General features: G+C 42.6%; 1 protein-coding gene across 1 annotated transcript in view; it reads right to left on the reverse strand.

Moving 5' to 3' along the window:
• Nucleotides 1–426: 426 nt before the first annotated feature.
• The window catches only part of LOC102019110 (natural resistance-associated macrophage protein 2-like), a 33,650-nt gene continuing 11,075 nt past the window's right edge, over nt 427–23,001 (reverse strand). The window contains 16 exon segments of the mRNA XM_013508457.1: nt 427–887; nt 6,471–6,524; nt 8,349–8,502; nt 9,102–9,175; nt 9,871–10,020; nt 10,161–10,280; nt 11,011–11,097; nt 11,893–12,051; nt 12,743–12,898; nt 14,734–14,801; nt 14,915–14,985; nt 15,455–15,561; nt 17,297–17,416; nt 19,565–19,690; nt 20,193–20,341; nt 22,031–22,102. Coding sequence (XP_013363911.1) covers nt 810–887; nt 6,471–6,524; nt 8,349–8,502; nt 9,102–9,175; nt 9,871–10,020; nt 10,161–10,280; nt 11,011–11,097; nt 11,893–12,051; nt 12,743–12,898; nt 14,734–14,801; nt 14,915–14,985; nt 15,455–15,561; nt 17,297–17,416; nt 19,565–19,690; nt 20,193–20,341; nt 22,031–22,102 — 1,745 coding nt within the window. The 3' untranslated portion in view covers nt 427–809.

The following is a 23,001-nucleotide window of genomic DNA, read 5'->3' on the forward strand; positions in this document are numbered from 1 at the left end:
GAATCTTATTACTATATGTTACAGTGGTAGAGGAACACCATCACAGCTAGAAAAAATTCTGAGAAAAGTGACAATGAAGATAGTAACTACAAAGCAGGCTGATGGCCAAAATGAAATATGATCACCAAACTGATAAAATCTTTTCTGTAGAAATGACGTGCTAATAGCAGTAGCTACTACTTATATAATCCTGTAGATGATGAGTGAAGTGAAATTTGACCGGCATAGTAAAGAATCACTTTAAAGACAGCTAGTTTGAGTGGTTCACTACAAAAAAAGAGCATTATTCCCTTTCTTTTTTTTTTCCGGTACCAGGAATGGAACTCACAACCTTGCACTTGCCAGGCAGGCGCTGTGCCGCTGAGCTATATCCCCAGCCCCTATTCCCTTTCTTTTCTCAGTCATGCCCCAAACAAAACAAATATCTGATGTCCCTGAACAATATATTTATTTAAAAATACAAAAGATCTATCACTTTGAGATAATCTTAAAATTCCACCTAACTGAGGTGCTCAGGTTTACCTAAATATATCCGTATTTTCTAAATCTTAGAAGACACAAGCCCATAGGGAGTGTGGCCATCACAGGCCAATCATTAACTCTAGCTGTGGTATGGCTGCTGTGAGGTAGGTGGGTCACTGACCTACACTTCGAGCTGTCAGCTTGTAACGCAGTTCCCATAAGGAAATCTTCATCTTTGCTTCAAAGTGCTTGAACAAACTCACCTCTGAACTAACAGAGATGTTAACAGACATGTGGTACAAAGGACATAGACAAAGCAGTTCTTGTGCAGTCTCTCAGGCTATTGGTCATCTAGACACAAGTGAGTCAGCATCCACGGTGTTGAGAAGGTAGAGTTCAGGCTGGGCTGTCAATCCCAGATGATACTGAGGACAAAAAAGATGGAAAAGCATTAGACTGATCTTCAAGTAGATAAATACTCCAAGTAGGTAAATACTGATCTTCAAGTAGGTAAAATGGGCACTTAATACACCTATAATGAGCACATTAACTTAGGGCATTTTCAGTACTGCTGTACTTTTATTTCAGAAAAGAAGTAGCTTAAAGATATTTGGTTTCTAATGTTTAAAAAAGAAACTGACAGCCAGGCATGGTGGCACATACCCATCATTACAGCACGTGGGAAGCTGAGGCAGGAGGAGCACCGAGACTTTGAGGTCAACCTGGGCTACCTACTGAGTTTAAGACCAGCTAAACTACATACAACCCTGTCTCAAACAAACAAACAAACAAGGGGCTGGGGATCTAGCTCAGAGGCACAGCGCCTGCCTGCCAAGCGCAAGGTCATGAGTTCGATTCCCAGTACCGGGGTAAAAAAAACACACACACACACAAAAAAAAACACCACCAAAAACAAACATAAAATAGAAACTGAGATAGTTAAGGGGTGAAGTCATGTCAAATACCCTCAGTAAAATTGGCCCTCAGACTATTCCTGGGCATGCTGCTTCAGGGTGGCACATCAGGTCAGGACAATATGGGCAAACATGCACTGGGTGCTTTTGTATTTTTGGACCATGTACTGGAAATCAGATTTTAAATGGTCTAAGTCCTGATCCTTATAATCCTGGTCCCATTATCCTTTGGCACCCGAGCAGAAAAAAAAACCTCATCAAAAGAACAAAAAGAGAAAGTGCTGAGAGAGGGAGCTGAGCTATGGGTCCCAAGTAATTGCCACCTTATTTCAAAATCACTTCACATGCTGTACAACCTATCCGCACACCCTGCTCCTAGAAAACTGAGTTCAGGTGCTTGGTGCTGGGGTCTGTGAAGTTGTATCTTTTTATTCTTTTCTTCTCCCTTGAGTACAATGTGGGACAATCACTGATTCTTATTTAGCCCTTCTGTTATTACTTAGGGTTCAAACACATTATTGCACCTAGAAACCAACAGCCTATAAGTTAATGCAGAAAATCAATCCAGAAAAAGAACTAGCTTTATTATAGTGTAGTAGAAAAGGCATGGAGTTGGGATCAAGCCCAAACTTTATTCCTTCCTAGGACCTTCAGCAAGTCATGTATCCTTTTAGAAGCCTACTCCGCTTAAGTGTAAAAGAGGAATATTTGAAAATACCAGGGACATTAATGCACTATCTCATGCTAGTTTCCAATCAGTACACATTGTAACATATAAAAATTGCCCTGTATAACCCTGCAGGAATGCTGTGATGACTGTGTGAAGATAACATAGATCAGAAGGGGCCAGGGTCAAACCACCCCAATCTGTGGGCAGAGAAGATACAGAGTGACCCTGGCTGTAAGGCAAGGAAACAGCCCTTCAATCCAACCTGCTTCTACATTTGGGGTCTTAAATTGCAGGGTTCAGGGACTAACAGCAATTTTCAGACACACTGATAATTCACTAAAGCCATTCGCAAGTAAGCAAAGATAAACATTTCCTCATGGGGCAAAGGAGGCTTGTGTTACTAGTTCCACGATGTCCATACAGCGTGTCCTTAACGTGCCTTAGGAGGCAGCACTCCCTCATGGGAAGTCTGTCGTGTAGTTCTGAGACAGTAAGAAATGGGACTAATTGGCACACAATAGGCTAAAACACTATCAGGAGTACAGGGACTCTGGAAACCGGTGAATCTGTTATTACTTCTTAGTTATTGCCAAGGTGGAACCACAGAGGGTCCTCCCCATTTTCTAAGCCTGCCAACAGTGTCCAAACTAAAAATCCAGTACAGGCCTAACAGTACCTATAGTTGGCAACTTCTGAGCTAAGACACATTCTAACACTAGTTGAACATAGAAGCAAATGCTTTGATGTGTTGGTCCTGCTGGTGTCGTGAAGCTTAGCGTCTTATGCAGCACTGACAGTGTGTTACGTACTACAGGCTGGCTTGGGAATGAACACCTGGGCACCGACAAAAAGCTACTCAGGCTCAAAAGCCAAATGCCCGTTTACCACCAACGTGAGGCGGGCAAGTGACTGGTGGCCTCTCGGGTGCCTCATCTACGTGGAGGCGGGGCCTCTCGCTAGGAGGACGAAGTGAGAGAATGCAGGTGCTCAGGCCACGACTCGCACAGAGCCATGACAGCCATTCTAACATTCATGGCTGACGGGTCAGGAGAGGCTGACGTACTGAGATTCACTGGTCCTACCCGTCAAGGGGCAGAGGGCACTCCAAAAGGCAGTAAAGTGCTTCAAGGAAGGATCTTCAATTGTTTTGCATTTTATTTTAGTTTTGAAATTAAACCAGAATAAAGAACCAAGACGTAGGGGCTGGGGATTTAGCTCAGCAGCAAAGCGCCTGCCTGGCAAGCGCAAGGTCGTGAGTTCGGTTCCCGGTACCAGAGAAAAACAAAAACAAAAACAACCCAAAGAATCAAGACATAAATGAAGCCAACATAGAGAACTATGGGATTATTTATATATTCAGCTCCCTTAAGACAGGTAGGAAAAGCTAGCTGTAAGAGAGAACAAAAGGAAGTGCTATAACAGTTTTGTGATGTCTCATCTGTCACTTGGATTTCCCTGTCATGTGTGTGGTGACAGGGTTAAGGTTTGTGCTTGAGCTTTGCCTTTGTTTTTAATAAAGTCTGCCAATATCCCCATTTGCTTTTTTTTTTTTTGGTTTTTCTCTGGTACCAGGAACCGAACTCACGACCTTGCGCTTGCTAGGCAGGCGCTTTGCCGCTGAGCTAAATCCCCAGCCCCCCATTTGCTTTTAATCTAAGAGATTTTGGTTTTTCTCTTTAAATACTCAGTATTTATTGGCAATAAACACAGAATGTAAGAGACTGGCTGAACAGTGAAATGATGTTACTGGGAGATGAATACCCAGCTTGTAGGAGGGAAAGACAGGATAAAACATCCAGTGTAAATGTAGTACTGATATGACCTTTAGCTATTGCAAACCTATAAATGTGGGTAACAGAAAGTAGTGTCTTTGTGTCTCTACCTACCATAAGCTTTCTAAAGACTAAACACATTTATTTCTGTCCCTTAAGGACAAAGCCACTAACTGTGTGGGCTTAGTGTGTGTGACTCCAGATAATAACTAAAAGTCTGGTATTTCAGTATCAAAGTTGTTGAGATCCTATTAACAGAGCATTTTCAAGCTTTAAAAAATAAACCATGAAACCAAGTTGGAAAAAGAAATTTTAATTACATAGTAAATGTACATATCAAAACAGTCACTAAAAGCTCAACTGTAACCATTCCTGACATCCCTAGAGCAGGACCTCACAGGAAGCTCTTCCCCGTTCCACCTTTAATTTCCAGTATACAGCAGCAGTACAATTACATGTCATATTTAGAGAGCGTTATATACACATACCAACTCCCCATGATGAATGTAATCATTATGTACTATACACATGTACTAATAAAAAATTACATATCACATTTAGGAGAACAAGGGCCAATTTACAAAAATACAATTGTAAATCCTTATTTACAATTTAAAATGCACTGCACATACTGGTATTGGAAGACTTCAATTTCTACACATTGTACTTTGTACCCAGAACACTGCCTCAAGTATGCATTCTCTCTGTAAGGACCGTACAGAATATGGAAGTATTATTTACATTGTAAAGTAGTATACTCATAATATTGAAAAATGCCATTTACGTGGGAAGAAACTTTCCACCATTATAAGTCAAACATACCACTTCTAAAAGAACAGTAGCAGGTTTTACCCGAACTGTTTGTGAATCTGAGACACTCTGGACCCACCCAGAGCCAGGGTAAACGTAAATGTTACCAAACCATCTTTACAAAGAATTTAGTGGGGAGTAAATTTGGCTCTTAACTACCACAGGTGGATAAAACCTTAAAATGTCAGTCCTTAATTCTATCAGAGCATGTTTATGACCATTTTGGTGAACAATGGTCAAAGCAAGAGAGGGGCAGGTAGGAGGAACAGTTAGAGGGATGGTCCCTTGTGATTCGGTACCATATTACTGAGGAGCTAAGAAAAATGTATGGTCAGTGGTAAACTACAATTTATCATTAATGCTTTATAAAACACAACCTATCCAGTCTGTACTTTTGCATGTGTGCAAAATATCAGGAGTAATGCCTCTGGGACTCAAATAAGGAAAGAGTATTAGTGAACCAGGACATGAGAAGCAAAGCTCCAAAAATGGGGTGTCCTTCGGTGCCATTCCCATGACTGTCCTCACCAAGACAATGGCTATACCATGGCTTGGTTATTTATCCGTACCAGATGAATGGGATTTGTGTTGACAGAGTCACATAGCCTCACATGCCATATATAAAAATGTCAGAAGTGGCTGAAGTAAGAGCAGCAGCTGCAGGCTCAAGACGCCCACTTTCTCTGACTCCAGAGCTCCACCATCTGGTCTCATAGTTTACCTCTCTGAAGGTCCAGCTGTGCAGAGGTGGCCTACTTTACCCTGTTGACAGAGACCTTTGCAATCTCATCGACACCTACTGTCTTGCTGAGAGTCTGTACGCTTTGTAATGTCAGGTTCACAGTGCCCAAGATTACCCGGCAAGTCACCTCAGGCATGAAGCGGAGTGGTGTGACACCAAACATGACTTTGGTGAGAGGTGGGTTTCAGGAATAAAACAGATGCCTCTTCATGCCTTTTTTCTTCACTCTCCAACCCCAAAGTCTTGGAGGACATCAGTTCATAAATACTATCATCTTCTTCTATCACTACCCTCCCTCTTGGAGATGAACTTTCTATAGTTCTACGTGCTCAGGGACACACATCGCCACAAAAGCCTCTACTTACAGGCTATGAACCTCAGGACTCCCAAGAAAATCCTAGTAAGCTTCAAAGGGAAGTCTTCACAAGGTGATTAGTTACCACTCCTTATAGGTGAGTTTTGCCATTTCTCACCTCTCTTAATTTCCACTGAGAAATTTAATTTGGAAATAAAAGAATCCTGAGCCTTTTTGAGGTAGATGTCTCTTTCTTCTATATTTCATATGGATGAAATCACTGATTACAGTGAGGTTTTTAAAAATAATTCAAATAAAGGAAAGGGCAAACATAAACTTATTTTTCAGCCTTTTAAAATCTGCTCTCTTGATAATTAAAACTTGCATACTTGTAATTACCATGTCTGTAATTTGTATTAGGAAAAACGTATTGCATTTACCAGTTTCAAAAAATCATACTGTCTGGTTAAGAATCATGCTCTTTGGCAGCTATTTAAGCATTTAGTGTTAGAATGACAGCAGCAAATATTAGCTTTTCAAAGATCCTTCTCAGATTAGGTCAGGGAAAAAAACAAAATTATCTCCATCATTCAAACAGACATGAAACAAAGTCCTTCCCAACCAGTAGTTGAGTCCCAAATGCAGTCTGTGCAGCGGCACATACTTGTAGCTATGTTCACACAGTAAACCATAGAAACGCACTGGCTCTGATGGCTACCTGCGGCTCACAGACAGACTGGGCCAGAGTTTACTTAGGACAGCCACCAGGGGCTTCTTCCGTCAGCAGGACTTTAGAGATGCTTACCGTGTGCCCGCAGTCCAGGAAGGACAAGCCCAGTGCAATCAGACACTGCCAACCCTGGGAGAGAAAACACGGTCGTCAGTTACGGGGCTCTACACAGAGCCTCTCGCCCACAGCGACTGCACAGCGCTGCTCAGACGCAAACCCGCCCCTCCCTTGCACATCCAGCTCTACCAGCCTCCCACCAAGGGTTGCGCAAGACATGCTCCTGACCTCGTGTCCCTCAGAACGTCCTGCTGCCTTCAATAAAGTGTTCCTATGCTGTTTTCAATACTTGGGTTTATGACTTCTTTTGTCCACCTGGGGGTTTCCTAATGACCATTTTCCTTACCCCCCACCCCCACTATGAGAAATGGGAAGAATGACTGTGTGACCAAAGTGACTGATGTAGTCTCTGAAGTTGTTCTGTGAAATCTCTCTTCTGGAGCTAAAAAGCACTCTAGAATAAGCCCTCACCTATCAAATTGGGACACTGAGTCTCATTCGCTGAGAATCACTAAGGACAATTTGGCACCTCTGTGAGCAATTTGCAAGGGAGAATCCCCAAATTTCTAAGCTGATTTTGTTTTTTTTTTTAAACATACATACATACATTCATTCATTTTGTTTGTTTGTTTGTTTTGTTTTGTTTTTTTTCTGGTACCAGGAATCGAACTCAAGACCTTGCACTTGTGCCAGGCAGATGCTGTGCTGCTGAGCTAAATCCCCAGCACCTCATTCATTCATTTTTTAATTGATTGATTGACTGTGCTAGGAGTTGAACCCAGGGCCTGTGCTATATAGTGGGCCCTAAGCTAACTTATAAAACAATTCCTATCAACAACATATGAAGTTACTTCATCCTCCCAGGCCCTAGAGTCAGTATAATTTTTGTATATCTGAGTTTTACTGGGAAGGAAATGGAAATTCCAATCCTAAACACATTTTCAGTATTACTAAAGGGATTTTCTCAATTCGATACCTAACCTGTGGCAGACACTGACATGAGAACTAGGTAAGTATCCTGGGGATCAACAACATGCCAGCCTCTGCCTTTAACCGTTCTCTCAGCAGATATGGCATAAATTGTGTAGTTCCTTGTACCCAACTTTGTGCTTTCCAGAGAACCCTACACAGAATTGGGAGGTGGAGTTGTTGCAGCATTTGTCACTACTATTAGCAATGTTAAAGGATATCTAGAAAACAAGAGTCTATAATCCCACTTTCTGAAAACAACTACTATATCATTTTTACATTAATTTACTGTAGGGCCAGGGATATAGCTCAGCAGTACAGTGCTTGCCTAGCAAGTACAAGGTCCAGAGTTCTATCCCCATCACCAACTTACACAGACTTATTTGGGTACAAATCTGGGCACAAATAATTTGCATTTCATTTCCACATAGATATGCTTTTATAGCCTGGATATATATATGCTTTTATATCCGATATAGATATGCTTTTATATCTGGTGAGGAGGTGTCACTATTTACTTATTTCCTGAGGCAGTGTGTGGTAAGGCAGAAGTGTGCTGTGAGCCTGCCTGTATTCTACTGCAAAGCTCTAAGTCACAGTCCACACTTCCCTCTTCTAACTCTGCACTACTCTCCACCTTGCTACCTTCCTTTGGTTCTTCGAACATACCACACCCTTACTAGGAACCAAGAATGGAAACCACAGACAAGTGACAGAAGTAGAAGACTGCCAATCGTAGGAAACAGTAACTTTCTTGGTTAGACATATAAATAGCTGATTTGACAACTCCACATAAACTGTCCCAATTACCAGAAAATAGACTGCTATGTTTGCTTTGGGGTCCATTCATTTCTGAATATCAGCTCTCCCCACCTCCCCCGCAACATCCCAGGTATCTGTACTGCTGCCTCCCCACAATGGACTTACCAAGTAGAACACAAAGCTCAGATAAGCCACACTGACCACGGCAGCTACCACATACAAGACCATATGTCCTAGTTCCTGGACATAAACTACTACAAAGTACATGTTGATGGTACAGATGATAAGGACCAAGAGCCCGCCTGCAATCCTCCAGCCTCTGTAAAAGAATTGGCACAGTCACTGGTAGAATAGTTCAGCTTGACCACAAAACAACAGAAACTGCACCTCATGGGTAGCGGCAAAAAGAACTGAAAAATGCTTCTAACTATGTTAGCTAAAGTGGAAATTGGGAAGGTCAGGCTGTGGTGGGAAGAAAGAAAAAAACATGCCTCAAATAATCTCTAAGACACTCGAAAAGCAACAATGCTAGATGTACAAGGAGTCATTTCATTAGCCTCAGTTGAAACGTAACAAGTAATTTCAAACACTGCGTCTCCCTTCAAGGTGTACGTGAAATGTGTGAGCTTATGTCTTTCTCATTATGATAATTTAACATAAAATTTCATTTTTTTTTTTAACATAAAATTTCAATGGCTGAAGCAGGAAAGTTAAAACTCTAAAACCTGAAATAAAAAAAATGTGCTTCCTCCTTCTTTATCACATTATAATCTCCATTCTTTCAGGCCAAAGAGAAGCAGCTAGCAATCACCTCAGAGAGTGTAGTTCCATGATTCACTTGTAACAGTTCTGCTGGATAAAAACACCCCTCTCCCCTCTTGTTGGCTCCCCTCTGAGAACTACAACGAGTATACTCACATTCCGTTGGAAAAGTCGTTCATCACTGGCCGCAAGCTCGTAAATGTGAGGATGGGTATGAGAGCAAAGGGAAGCTGGAAAGAAAGAAGTTCAGGCAGATGGGGCCACCAGAGGGCCCCTGCATCACATGAGAGATCAATGTGGCTGGCAGAACTAAGGTATAAACCCTGCCTTACCAGCTCTGTGAGACCTTATTCTTATTCCCCTGACTTGCTCAAATATTTTTTTTTTTTTTTTTTTTTTTTTTTTTTTTTTTTTTTTTTTTTTTTCTCCGGTACCGGGAACCGAACTCATGACCTTGCGCTTGCCAGGCAGGCGCTTTTGCCGCTGAGCTAAATCCCCAGCCCCGACAAGCTCAAATATTATGAAGAAATCTGTGGAGCTGTCATTAGTATGAAGGATGATTATAAGTTCTTTTTGTCTTTATAAATATTGGATGTAACTTGTCATCTTAAATCTCCCTAGGACCTAGCAGAGTGTTCTATAGTGCATTTAATGCTTGCTGGATATATGAACTATAATTTTGGGCTCCACATGTAAGGATAGCTCACACCATTCAGCAGCTTAAAAACCCAAACGACCTCTCAAAGCCGTTCAGATGCCAGGGGTTTCATGTGCAGTCACCGCAGACCAAGACCATCTATGCTTCTTTCTCCCTCTCAATTTCCCCCCAGCACCTAGTACCCAGCACCAACCAGGCTGGGTCCCAAAGGGCAGAACTGAGCTGCCTGCCTGAGTGGGATATGAATCTCCCTTGCTCCCTGCTCACCTGCAAGCTCTGCAGAACATTTAAGAAGTCATTCATCCCTGTCAGATGCTCTACATCTTGGAAGACAGCAACGAGCAGAGTGGGGATGATGGCAATAGAACGAGTCAGAATCACTCAGGCAAATCGGGACCACCTGAGGTTCAGGAATCCCTGGAAGGAAACGCAGAATCAGGGTAAATCTCTGTCACAGGTTAGACGGGCTGCAGAGGTGCAAGCAGAGACCTGAGGAGCATGAGACTGAGAAATAACAAGGAACCGTGCTCTCTCCCTCTATCTGACGCCGCACCTACCTCCATGACAAACTGGCCGGAATAGGTTCCTGTCATAGTGGAGCTCTGTCCTGCAGCCAAGATCCCCACGGCCCAGATGTAGAGTGCAGCAGGCCCAAAGTAACAGCCCAGCACGACACCCTGGGGCAGGGAAGGGAGAAAGGCGTGCTGTGTCGGTGATCTGCTTAGGCGACGCTGAGAACAGCATTTCTTTGAGGCACATTTACTTCTTTGATAAATACCACCTATACCAAGTGTGTGCTGAGCACCGTCCCACACACCAGGCAGGGGTTTTGATCTGATTCTAGCAGCTTTCAATCTCAGTGCTGCTGGATGTGCTCTCATCCTGCAGCCTAGTCTATTTTCTTCTCCAAGCTCTAAAAGATTTATCTCTAGCTCCCATCTTAATACTGAAAAAACAAATGTCTATATCACTGTCCCCAGTGTTTATTGCTTAAAACACTGTTATAGGAAATAACAGTCGGGCAGCAAAACGTCGGATGGCTAAATCTGGGAAAGGCTGTGTATAGTATGTGTACATATTCTACTCTTGAGTCACAATGTAACCTGTATAAGGAGACTGAGGGACCTTTGTAAGGAATACTAAATATTTTCTTCAGTCACAATTAATACCCTTTAGAAACATATACTGTTACCAGTAGTTTCCAAATTCCCGGTTTATAATCCACCTTTCCATTGATCCTCTATTCCCTCTGATGCAATAGAAAATGACTGGCTAGCTTCTGGAGCTTTGAAGTAATTCATACTTCAAAGGAGGTAGTCAGAGTGGAAGTGAATTCACAAAGAGGACCAGATAACATGTTGAAAGGACTGATTCAGGAGCAGTGATCACAAACTGGAACATGCTTACCCCTTTGTAGATGTCCACAGCCAGGGTTGAGTTGTCTTCAGGAAAGAGGCCGGCATAGGGACTGCTGTTATTTTTACAGACATCCACCTAGAACCCAGAGCAGTTTCAGAGCAGCTTTTGCTTCAGAGGAAAGGAGCAGATGAGAAGAGCTCCCTATAGCTCACAAACAAGTCCTTTGTAAGGGGTAGGCTGGAGAGAACCCTGGGTGCAGGCTATGAGGGGCACAGACTGGCAGCAACGCATTACACACAGGCAGCCTCTGAAGTCTTTCTGGACCTGAGGCCATCACACAGTAACACACAACATGTGAGACATTTTGCAAGAGGATGGGAGTAGAAGCCCTTAATGTGGCTAAAACTTGAGTGCTCAGCATGGGAAGCCCTCAGTCAAAGTAAAGTCAGAATCAGAAGTCCTGCTGATGAGAAGCAAAGCCTGATCATTACTATGCAGTCAATCAGAAAATTGAGGAGAGTTTCACGTGACAAAACAAAGTCTGTCCTCATCATAATTTCTGTATTCTGTTTCCTGATTCCTCCCAACCTGTCATTATCCTGAACGGCAAGACTGGCAAGCGGGCAGATGGAAGTTGATACACAAGAAACAAAAGGAGATGCCACAGAGTGAAACAGATGTGGAGCCACCTACACAATAGCATGAGGCAATCTCGGGTCTGGGCCAGCTCCCTTTCCAGCCAGAAGCTGGGTCAGATGAGAGGCAGCCTTGTCAGTTCCCGACTGTGAACTCCCACAGGCACACAGTGACACGAGGCAGTGCTAACCCTAGAGATCCAATTCTCTCGGGTTCCGGGTCATTTTGTGTTCCCGTCCCACGGCAGCCTTCATTTTACCCCAACGTCCGCAACCACCCAGGGCCTGGGCTTACCACCTGCTGGTTGGTTTTCTCAAAAAATGCTTCAGCAAAGACTGAGACGACAAAGACGTTGATGATGAAGGAAACGAAGAGAGCAATGCAGGATTCAACAAAAAAGTACTTGTTGGCTTCTCGAACTTCCTGCTTATTGGCCCGGTTTACCTGTCTGGACTAGAGATAAAAGAAACAGTCATCTTTTGACCAGTTGGAACATGTTTCCTTGGACAATTCAGGACTTTGGAGTCATCTAAGAGATTAACAGGGCAAACAACTGACTAGACAAATGTAAGGGATCTGACCCTCACCCAAATCCTGGTTCATTAAGCAATTAAGTCCATACCCTTTGGCAACACTACACATTCCCCAAAGTGGGGCCAGTGACTGAGTGACTACTGAACTCTCAGCACTGTGGCTGGAGCATGCACTGACCTACAAACGCAAGCTGAGTTCAATCCTAACGGTACATAACCCTACTTATAAAGGTCTCTGAAATGACACAGTATGAGAGCCCCTGGTAAAGCTTGCTTGGGCTCCTTTACTCTTGACCTGTACAAGGGCCACTCAGGTCTTTCACCCCCCTCAAAAAAAAAAAAAGATTTAAGCACAAGAGACACTTAGTGTGCTTTCAGATGTTTTGTGAAGAATGCTAACCCCAGCTTACCTGTGGGTCAGTAATCCCTGATCAATTTAATGATTAAAATATAGAGCAAGCATGTAGAACTTATAAATATCCAGTCTTCGACAATAATCTTGCTCCTTCAGGACACTAGGTGTTGGAAAGCTATGACTATCCCCGGCAACTAAAGGGAAAGAAGATCCCATGAACTATGCAGGTTGTTACAGAGTTAAGGGCCTTACTCACCTTGACTAAGGCAGAATGTAGGTACATGTTGTGTGGCATGATGACCGCTCCCACGATGCCCACAGCCTGCTCAATCTGTGGGGTGCGACAGCCAGGGCAAGATGGCACGAACATGCCCCTGAGGACCTGGCTCTGGCTGGGTTTTACTGTAACATACTACAAACCAACACATCAACTATTACCCTTTACGGAACACGAGATGGGAGAAGGACACATCACAAATGAGCCATGTGACTTTCATTCCCTACCAGCTCCTCCTCTATGAAAACCACCTGCAGGGAACGGCCAGCTGCAGTAGCACACACCTGTAGTCCCAGACACTGGGAGGTTCAGGCAGGAGGAACACTTTAGCTCAGGAGTTTGAGGTTAGCTTTGGCAACACAGTGAGAGCCTACCTCCTTAAAATAATAACAGTTCTGGGATATAGGTCAGTGGTATCATTTTCCTGGTGTGTGCAAGGCCCAGGGTTTCAAGCCCTAGCAAAAATAAATACCACTAAGTAACCCAAAGGGCTTGTCACCAGTAGTCAGAAAATTCAGGACTAGACTTTCTAGATATTTTTTTTTCCCCTTTTTCTCTCCTCCCTTCCCCTCCCCTCCCATCTCCTCTCTTTTCCTTTCCTTTTCTCTTTCCCCCAGTACTAGGGACTGCAGGGCCTTCATACTGTGCTACATTCCCAATGTAGCTTTTTATTTTTTGTTTTTTATTTTTAGACTGGGTCTTTTTAAGTCACTGAATTGCATAGGCTAGGACTGAACACATAAAATGTAATTATTGTTCTAAAAAATGAAATGGCTGCTAAAGAGCTTATTGTAATTAACTTCACATTAACTCCTAGTATACTGAAGCAATTCTTCATTATATTTCTCTATTAACCTATGTTCATCCAAAAAAAATCACCTATGTTTCCCGCTTGTAGCAAAGACCATTCATAAGTACTTTTTATCCACACTTTTCCCTGGTTCGGCATTTCTCTTGAAAGCCTTAGTCCAGCCTGTATGATCTAGTCATAGATCAGATAAAGTCTTTTTTTTTTTTTTTTTTTGTACCAGAATTCAAACTCAGGACCATGCACTTGCCAGGCAGGTACTGTGCCACTGAGCCATATCCCCAGCTACATGCAGCCTTTAAAGTTTAACCAGGCCAATAAGAAGACATCAGTTTATTACTCGACACAGGAAGGTGTTCTTGCTCCAAAGAGTGGTGTTGATTCTTAGGAGTGTTTAGGTTTAGGACAGGGAACAAATTGGGGGATATTCATTCATCATTATAATTTATCAGTTGTTTTAATACAGAAAAATTCAAGCTATAATTAATATAAACCAGGATGAGCAAAGCAGAAACATTTTAAATTAGCAGCCAAGGATAACTGAAAAAAAACCAGAATCACCCTAAGATTACAGTCAAAAATAACCCTGTGATCTACACAGCCCTGTCTAAGCTGTTCTGCTGTTACAACAGCCAGTCTGGGACTGTGGTATATGGACTGGAAAGCTCCAGAGTGTCCAGTCATCTTTGACCTAGCAATCTCTGCAGGACTTCAAATACACTAATTGTTGCTATAGATTATATCACTTCAAAATCAGTCCAGAGCTGAATTGGCTTTTGGGGGGTTACTGGGAATTGAACTCAGGACCTCACGTTTGCCAGCTAGGTGCTGCACCATTGAGCTAAATCCTCGGCCCCTGGATTGGCTTTCTGTCGATATATATAATTAAATTAAACCATTCTAGCACTACTGCTGTCTCCCCGCCTCCCATCAGGTATTGAGGATTGAACCCAGGACATCTCTACTTAGCTACAACCCTAGTCCTTTTTTATTTTTTATTCTAACATAGTCTTGTTAACTCACCCAGGCTGGATTCAAATTTATGAGCCTCCTGCCTCAGCCTCCAGAGTGACTACTGCTGTCTTTTACAATGAAAGGCTAAAAACGAAACCAAACAAATAATCCCGTTTTTAAAAGTCACTGAACAGCTAGTAACACTTGCCTCATATCCAAATGTGAGGGCCATAATGGTGATGAGAAAGCCAAAAAATGCTTCTAGCTTCCGTAAGCCTAAAGAAGAAATGCAGCAGTGAGCTTGCACAAGGCAGACTTCTCCAGCAGCCGCATGGAGGAAAGCAAAGTGGCTCCACTGATTGTCCTCCCTCCACTCTCACCCTTCTTACCATATTTGTCCAAAAAGAGAAATACAAATGTATCTGCGATGGTGATGAGAACTCCACCCCATAGAGGAACCCTAGGTGAGAGATGGAAATACAGATTAAAGGAAGGAAACACTGAAAAACAACACCCTCTTCCCAACTGCTCTCCTGATACAGAACCCTCAGAGGACTTGAAGCAGGAGAGAAACCTTGGGAAGTGAGCCCTTGGGTAACTGAGGATCATAATAACAACTTAAATACACTCATTCAAACTTCGATTGACAGTGTGGTATGTCAGACATTTAGCATACAAAGCTGAAGAGTGAGGGTCTCATCCTCAAGGCACTCACTATCTAGACTGCCACACACTTCCTCATAGTCATATGTACAACTAACTATGGATACAGAAGATGTAGAGACGCATGGGCCAGCGGCAAAGGAGGTAGTTCCTGAAAGGCTCCTAAGCAGAAACAATACTTCAGTGGAACCTTAAAAATTGGAAATGTGTTGGGTCTTTGTTTTCATCTTTCTTTGAAGTCCAGCAAAACACTGACAGCCCCTCACCTTCTTACAGACAGGAGGTGGATGGCGATGGCTGAGCCAATGACTTCCTGCATATCTGAGCCAATGATAGCCAGCTCCACCATCAGCCACAAGATGATGCGTGGGACCTGCACAGAAAAGAGTAAGAAGATGTGGTTCTGATTGTTCATTTCTAGGAATTCCCTGTGTCATATGGAATTCATATTTTGGTACAGACCCACAGACTGTCCTTCCTAGTCCTTGAGACCTGGCCCAGAACCTGGCCCCACTGAGCACTGCAGCCCCCAAGCAGAGAAGGAACATGTCCTTCTACACAGTGGACCCAAAGTAAGCGTGGCAACTGAACTTAGTTTTTTTCCTTTCTTCCCACTCAGGAGAGGAGTGGAATTTCCACTTACTAACTTCCCTTAATTTCTTTTCTAAAAATGCTACACATTTTTGGGAAAATAGTTACACCAACAGTGTCAAGACAGAACAGGAAATGACTGCAAAAGAAAACACCTATCCTGATCAGCTGAGGTGATAAAACAAACAGGGGATGGCTGGAGTTATCTTGGGGGGGGGTCATCTTTAATATAATAATAATATGTATGCAAGTGAAAAAAGACAGATATGCAAAAGAACTCAAGGTACACAGTAGTTGCAATTGGGTGGAATATACCAATGTAGGTAACTAATCTAGACAACAGCCTAGCTGAAAGACAAATTCAACTATAGCACACTGAAGCCAGAAAAATCACCTCCAAAACCATCTTTAACATGCAGGAAGAAAGAGAAAGTAGAAGAAATTATAAATTAGCAAGGGTTTTTAAAAACTAGATAAGAATAATGCTCATAGCTAGGAAAGGAAATTAAATATTTAGGTATGTAATATCTATACGGGTAGGTCAGAATCTTATCTAAAAATAACGGTCAGTTAAAAAATCCTTTCAGAGGCCAAGCATGACAGTAAACACCTGTAAACCCAGCACTGAGGAAGGCGAAGGCAAGAAGATCAGAAGTTCAAGTCCTGCCTAGGCAATTTAGTGAGACTGTATCTCAAAAATAACAGAAAGAGGGGTAGCTGGGGACACAGCTCAGTGTTAAGAGTGCCCCTGGGTTTGATCATCAGTACTAAGAAAAAGAAAGAAAGAAAGAAAGAAAAAAAAAAAAAAAAAGAGAAGAGAGAAGAGAGAAGAGAAGAGAGAAGAAAGAAGAGAAAGAAAAGCCTTCCAGGGTATAACTCAGTGATAGAGCACTTAACTGGCCATGGTCTGATCCCTAGCACTACAAAAAAAAGTCTTTGAGACATAAAAAAATTATGTCCTTGCACTCCTACCTTAGGTGGCAACAGAAAGGCCCACAAATCTTAGAAGGAAGCTGTAGGGAAAGTATAACCTCAAGGTCACAGAAAACTGAAAAATAATTAGCAACTCCAAAGATCCTGCCACAAACAGTAAAAAGATAAAACTTACCTTTTGAAAGAGAGGGCAAAGTCAAACAAAAAGCAGATATCTCTAACACAAACTGATGGAGTACTGTGAATATTTGTATAAAAGTCCTTGAAGAGAAACAGCCCCTCCCTCGTGGATGGCCGGGCACTGGCAGAGGCCAGAAGGTAGAGTGAATGGAAAATACTTATCACAAAGGATTCTTCTATGGAAACCTCATGGGAAAAAATGAATCTCAAGTCCGATTTGCGGGGAGGAAAACACTGCATGGCAGTAAGAGGGGCAGTGAGATTTCCTTTCCTATGGCCAGGTTTCGGGACCACTGACCCCAAGTCCCCCAGTGTCTCAATACATAGTAGGGCAGCGCACATGGGCAGACGCACAGATTCCCCTGGGGGTGGGTGAGACACAAAGAGGACAGCACACGGCTCACCTTGGGATACTGACGGTGACACACTTCGGCGAGGTGCAGCCCGGTGACCACTCCCAGTCTAGCTGCAAGGCGCTGGAGCAGCAGCCCCACGATGGTGGCCAACAGAAGGACCCAGAGCAACTGAGAAGAACAAAACCCCCCGTGATGCTCATTAGACAAGTGGACTTTTCGTTTGGTCGTCTGGTATTGTAAATGGGAAACACAGCATGAAGGAAAAGTCTGATCAGGAATGAAAAATGATCTGATTTTGGTACAGGATCTATACATGACCAACCAGGTGCCTTGCACCTTTCTGAGCCTCACTTTCTCCCATTTGCAATTTCTCTTTTGTTCAAGGAAATTACAGACATTAAAATAAAAGACCAGATGGGAACTACTTTTCATATAAGTCTCACTGCCGAAGAAGTACAGTTAAAACCGGGTAGTGGCACAAGACTATAACCCCAACTAGTCAGAAGACTGTAGCTGTAAGGCTGAAGTTCAAGGCCTACACAACTTTGTGATACCCAGGCTCAAAATTAAAAATAAATGAACGAGTAAATTTAATTAATGAAATAAGTAAAAGGCCTAGGGATGTAGCTCAGTGTTCCCTGGGTCTGATACCCAGTATGAGCGACAGGGTATTTGAGATGTAGCTCAGTGGTACAAAACCTACCTAGCAAGTATAAGACCCTGGGTGCAATCTCTAGTACTGCAAAAAATAACAACAAAACAATAACACACACACACACACACACACACCCCCCCCGGCAAATCCCACCATGGACCCTGGAACACAATGGGTGAGGGTCAGGGTTACCAACCTCGTGTATACTAAAAAATGTGCATATACCTTGATTCCCCCAAAACTTAACTACTAATAACCTGTCATTGATCAGAAGCCTTACCAGTAACACTCTGTATAGTATTATATGCCGTGAACATACATAAGAACCCTGAGAAATGACTTTTTATCACAATACACAATTTACCTAAGAGATAAACTACTCACACAGAGATGCTCAGCATCCCACAGATTTTTAAGTGGACACAACAGTTCAGCTCAACAGCAACAGAAGGTGGCTACAAAATTACAGAGGTATAATATATACTGTGTTTTTTACTTTCTGAAGGTGTGTGTGTGTATTAGAGTCTGGGGACAGAATCCAGGTGTGCTCTACAACTGAGCTACATCTCCAGTCACATCTTTAATTTTGAAACAGGGTCTCACTCAACTGTCTAGCTTGGCCTCAAATTTGTGATCCTCCAACTTCCCTAATTTCTCCCTAATACAGGGATTACAGGTGCACACCACCGCTCTTGCCTGTATTACAGTTAATTTTATCCAGTTATGATTTAAGCCACATCTTTACATTTGCTTACATTTACCTCAACCACATACGGACTGTTTGTGTAAGTTCTGATAAATTTTAACTTTTTAGAATAGATTTGTGTACATTTTAGTCTAGCAAATGATAAAATAGATTATTATCTATATGTATTGCTATGGTTATGGGTATTTCCCCTCCATCGGTCCTAGGTGGGGATTTTCAGAGGTGGTTGGATCTAAGTGTGTGATGCTGGGATTGATTCATGGTGCAATGCTAGGATTAAGGGCATGTAACCTGTATAGAGTATTAAGAGATAGAAGGCTGCTGTTGTTACTTGTTGCTTTGCTACTTTGCTGCTCACTGCCTTCTACCTACCATGAACTGCTCCTCCGCTGCAGTGCCCCTCTGCCATACCACCGTGCCTTGGAGCCAGTTGACTAAGAATTGAAACTGCTACAAACCATGAGCTACAATAAACCTTTCCTCTTCTAATGGAAAGTTGGATATGCTGTCAGCAACAAGAAAAGTAACTAAGACATATATTTTATATAGTCATGGCATACCTAACTTTTTCTTCATTTTAAAAAATATTTCTACGAATGCCTGTAACCCCAGTACTCGGGAGGCAGAGGCAGGAGGATCATTGTGAGTTTGAGACCAGCCTAGGCTAGAAAGTAAGCTCAAAGCCAGCCTGAAGTGCATAGCAAGACCCTGTCTCAAAGAGCCAAAAAAAAAAAGATTCTGTTATGTAGTTCATTTGTTGGGTTTTCAAACCGTTGAAAATACCCAATGAAAGAACCCACACATAAGTAGGCCTGTGCAGTCCAACTTACATTGCTCAAGGGCCAACTGTAAGTGCTTGTACCCACTGCAGCTGCTATCCACTAGCAGGGCAGAGAAAAGAACACGAGGGTAAACTGCATGTGTTTAAAAGGGCAGGGGTAGACTAGACTTTCACCTTAAATCCAGCCACTGCTCCCGACTGCAGATCAGATTCAATGTTTCCTGGATCCAGATAGGCGATGCTCATGAGAAAGCCTGGTCCCGTGAATGCCCAGAGTTTACGAAAGCTGAAACAAGAATACTACAGAAGAGAGCAAAAAGAGATCAAACTGAGTATCACTTTCTTTTTCTTTTATCAATATGAAATAGCATCATCAGCTTCATGAGAACAAAAGATCAGGGTTGAATTTTACATGCATCTGGGTTTCTCTTACATAGCTATTTTTCATTAACAAGTTGGTCACTCTGTCCATTTAGGGAGCCCTTCCTGGCCCCAACATTTCAATCACATCTCACCTATAACTAGAGGGACCCACCCCCAAACAGAACAGGAACCACAGCTTCAAAAAGAGCACATGAAATCCTTAACTGCCTGATCAGAAAATGCTCTCCAATGTCACTTAGAAACTATATTCAATGTTCTCATCTTTCTGAACAGTTTATTCATTCTTATTATAAAATCCTATCTGCTGAGGTTGACTGCCAAAATTAGACCTGGAGCTATGGCCCTTGCATTGTCTAACAGATCTTCATTTCACAGGCTTTCACCAGACCATAGTTCCCCTCTGTGACCTGGCACGAACCTCCTCCTCAGGAATGGCAATCTTCTCGTCAAAGTAGGTCGTAAAAGGCTCCTCTGCATGCCCAGTGGACTGTGGAAGGGAGGAGTTACTACAGGCAGAGCTGATGGCATCAAGACTGGCACAGTCCCCATGATCTCCAGAAGCATTTTCTGAATTAACATGTTTAAAGAAAAATTAATAAAAATATTTTAAACCACAAAAGTTCACCCTCAGTAATACTGAAATTAAAACTTTTTTTTGAAGTCCTAGGATCAAACCCAGAGCCTTTCTCATGAGCATTGCCTATCTGGATAGAGGTTTTTATAAAACCCCCAGTTACTCAGTATTGTATCAGCTTAACACCAATCTTACAATCGTTTTGCTACTCTGTACTTCTGTTTCTACTTCGTCATTTTCAGAATAATTTCATTTTCCGCTAAAAACACTGACATTTGCGGCTCAAAATATAACACTGCCAGTCCAGCCCCACTGATAACCTAAAATCCTGTCTTTTCAAAGGAAAGAAGCCAATCATGGTGGTGCACACTTCTAATCCCAGAACTAGGAAGCTGAGGCAGGAGGATCACTGCAAGCTCAAGGTCAGCCTGGGCTACATAGTGAGTTCAAGGCCAGCCTGAACTACATAGGGAGGCCGTGACTCAATGAATAGACAGAAAGAAGTCAATCTACTAGAACAACCCCAGCCCTATTGTAGTATAGGACTTACTTAAAGAACTGTCCTTATACATTATACCTCCACCAGGCTTCTCAAGGTATACAGAAGTTGCAAAATACTGCCACAGTTCAGGACAAATCTGATACTGCAAGGAAACCACTAAGTAGGAACACTTTGTATCCTAAGTCCTATACTGAAGGGCAGCTGATCACAGGGCATCAGCATCGCAGCCTGGTATCAGTGTTTCCCACGAGACCTGCTTTTTACAGTTACTATTAAATGGAGGATGGCGAAACTCTGGAAGAAAAGCCTAATGCACTAGAGATATACAAAGTCCACTTTCCTACAGGCATCATGTGGCTATATTGAACCACAAAGCTCTATTCTGTTTCCAGTAAATCCTTACACATCCAACTAGATAAACAAGAGTTTTATTTTTATAGGAAGCTGGCCCACATCATCTTAATTAAGTGGATCTAACTTGGTGAGGAAATTTAACATAAAAAGACTGCAGCTGGGTATGGTAACACATGCTTGTAATCCTAGCACTTGGGAGGCTAAGGCAGGAGGATCACTGCAAGTTCAAGACCAGCCTGGGCTACATAGTGAGTTCAAGGCCAGCCTCCTAAAGTACATGGTAAGGTCCTGTCTAAAAAATTTACAAAAACAGAAACAAAAGCCAGCAAATTCCATAGGAGAAGTTCAGATTTAAGAAAGATTAGTCAAAGCATGGAAGAAGCTTCAATAGGGACTGAGGATATAGCTCAGTGTCACAGCGCCTGCCTGGCAAGGGCGAATCTTGAGTTCAATTTCTGGGACAAAAAAAAAAAAAAAAGTAGCTGCAATAAAATATGGAGTGTGTAGGACTTGCCTTCATTTTACTGTCCCATAAATATCTGAAACATTAGCAAGAGGTACACTCCGGAGGTTACTATGCCAAGTCTGAGACAACTACCGACCTTGCTACCATTACTGCTACAGAAACCAACCCTGAAGCTAAAATCTAAATTGGAAAGAAGATACTGTATGAGGTAGGGCTCTGCAGTTATAAACCCATTTTCATTTACAGCTTAAGTTACCACATGTGACTTCTGAATGTAGTGTTGGAGCAGATAAGAAGGGAAATATAAATTTCTGCCTAATTCCAATAAAAATCAGACAGTAATAGAAAGGTGTAAGTTACCATCTGACATCTTCTGTTCAGGACCCAACACCATGGTGGACACCTGAGGGTCCACGTTCTTAGAATAGGATTCTGCAAAAGAGAAAAGGGAGGAAGAAGAATTAGGGAAAATGAACCAGCATTTTGTTACTCTGGATCAGTGAACCTTTTCATATAGTAAAGAATGATTCTTCCAATGAATTAGACAACCTTTAAACAACAACTTTCAGAATAAATACTTAACAAAAATCAAAAAGTCTTAATTGAGTTTTTGCTGGCATGACTTCAAAACCAAATTGAGGCCAAAGGTATTTCAGTGATATAGCCAAATCCTTTCTAATAAGCACCCATAGCACCCCTTTAATATGCTAGGCAATTACCTAGTCTCTGTCTTTGTCTGCGGATTACCCAAAATGTTAAAAGCCAGGCTAGTCTGACCCAATTTTACAAGTTTTTAAAGGATAGAGGTCTGCAACTGCCTTTGTTCTACCCAACAATGTAAGTTCATGGTTCACTCTTCCGAGAAGGGCAGAAGAAAGCACACACCACTATAATGGCAGTGCAGGGTCTTTATCTCACAGCTTCAAACTCCCCTGAGGAGAGAGACTTCAGCTGTATGTCAGTCTTGTTCCCCAGCCTTCTGACAACCTGGGCTCTCGAGGAAAGCTGAGGCACAAGGGGTTCGGGCCTGGGCTGGGGGCCAGCACTTCTCTAGGTCCTGCCATAGGCAAGCGGTGTGGTAGGCTGGGAGCAGAGCAGCCCACACACCCCGTACCATGTTGGTGACATTCACTTGGGGAGAGTAGGGGACATTAGCAGGCCCACTGGTCCCAGATTACAAAACATTCTCTCATTAGCCTTGCCAATAAGGCTGGGTTTTAAAATTTCCATCTACTTATTATCAGATCTACTTCTCAGATGAATCCACATTTAGAAGGGAAAGGACAGTCCTCTGTATTGATCATGCCCCTCTTCAATATCCCCTGTGACCA

Source organism: Chinchilla lanigera, unplaced genomic scaffold (genome assembly GCF_000276665.1).
Source record: "Chinchilla lanigera isolate Chin_1 unplaced genomic scaffold, ChiLan1.0 scaffold00146, whole genome shotgun sequence".
Classification (NCBI taxonomy): domain Eukaryota; kingdom Metazoa; phylum Chordata; class Mammalia; order Rodentia; family Chinchillidae; genus Chinchilla; species Chinchilla lanigera.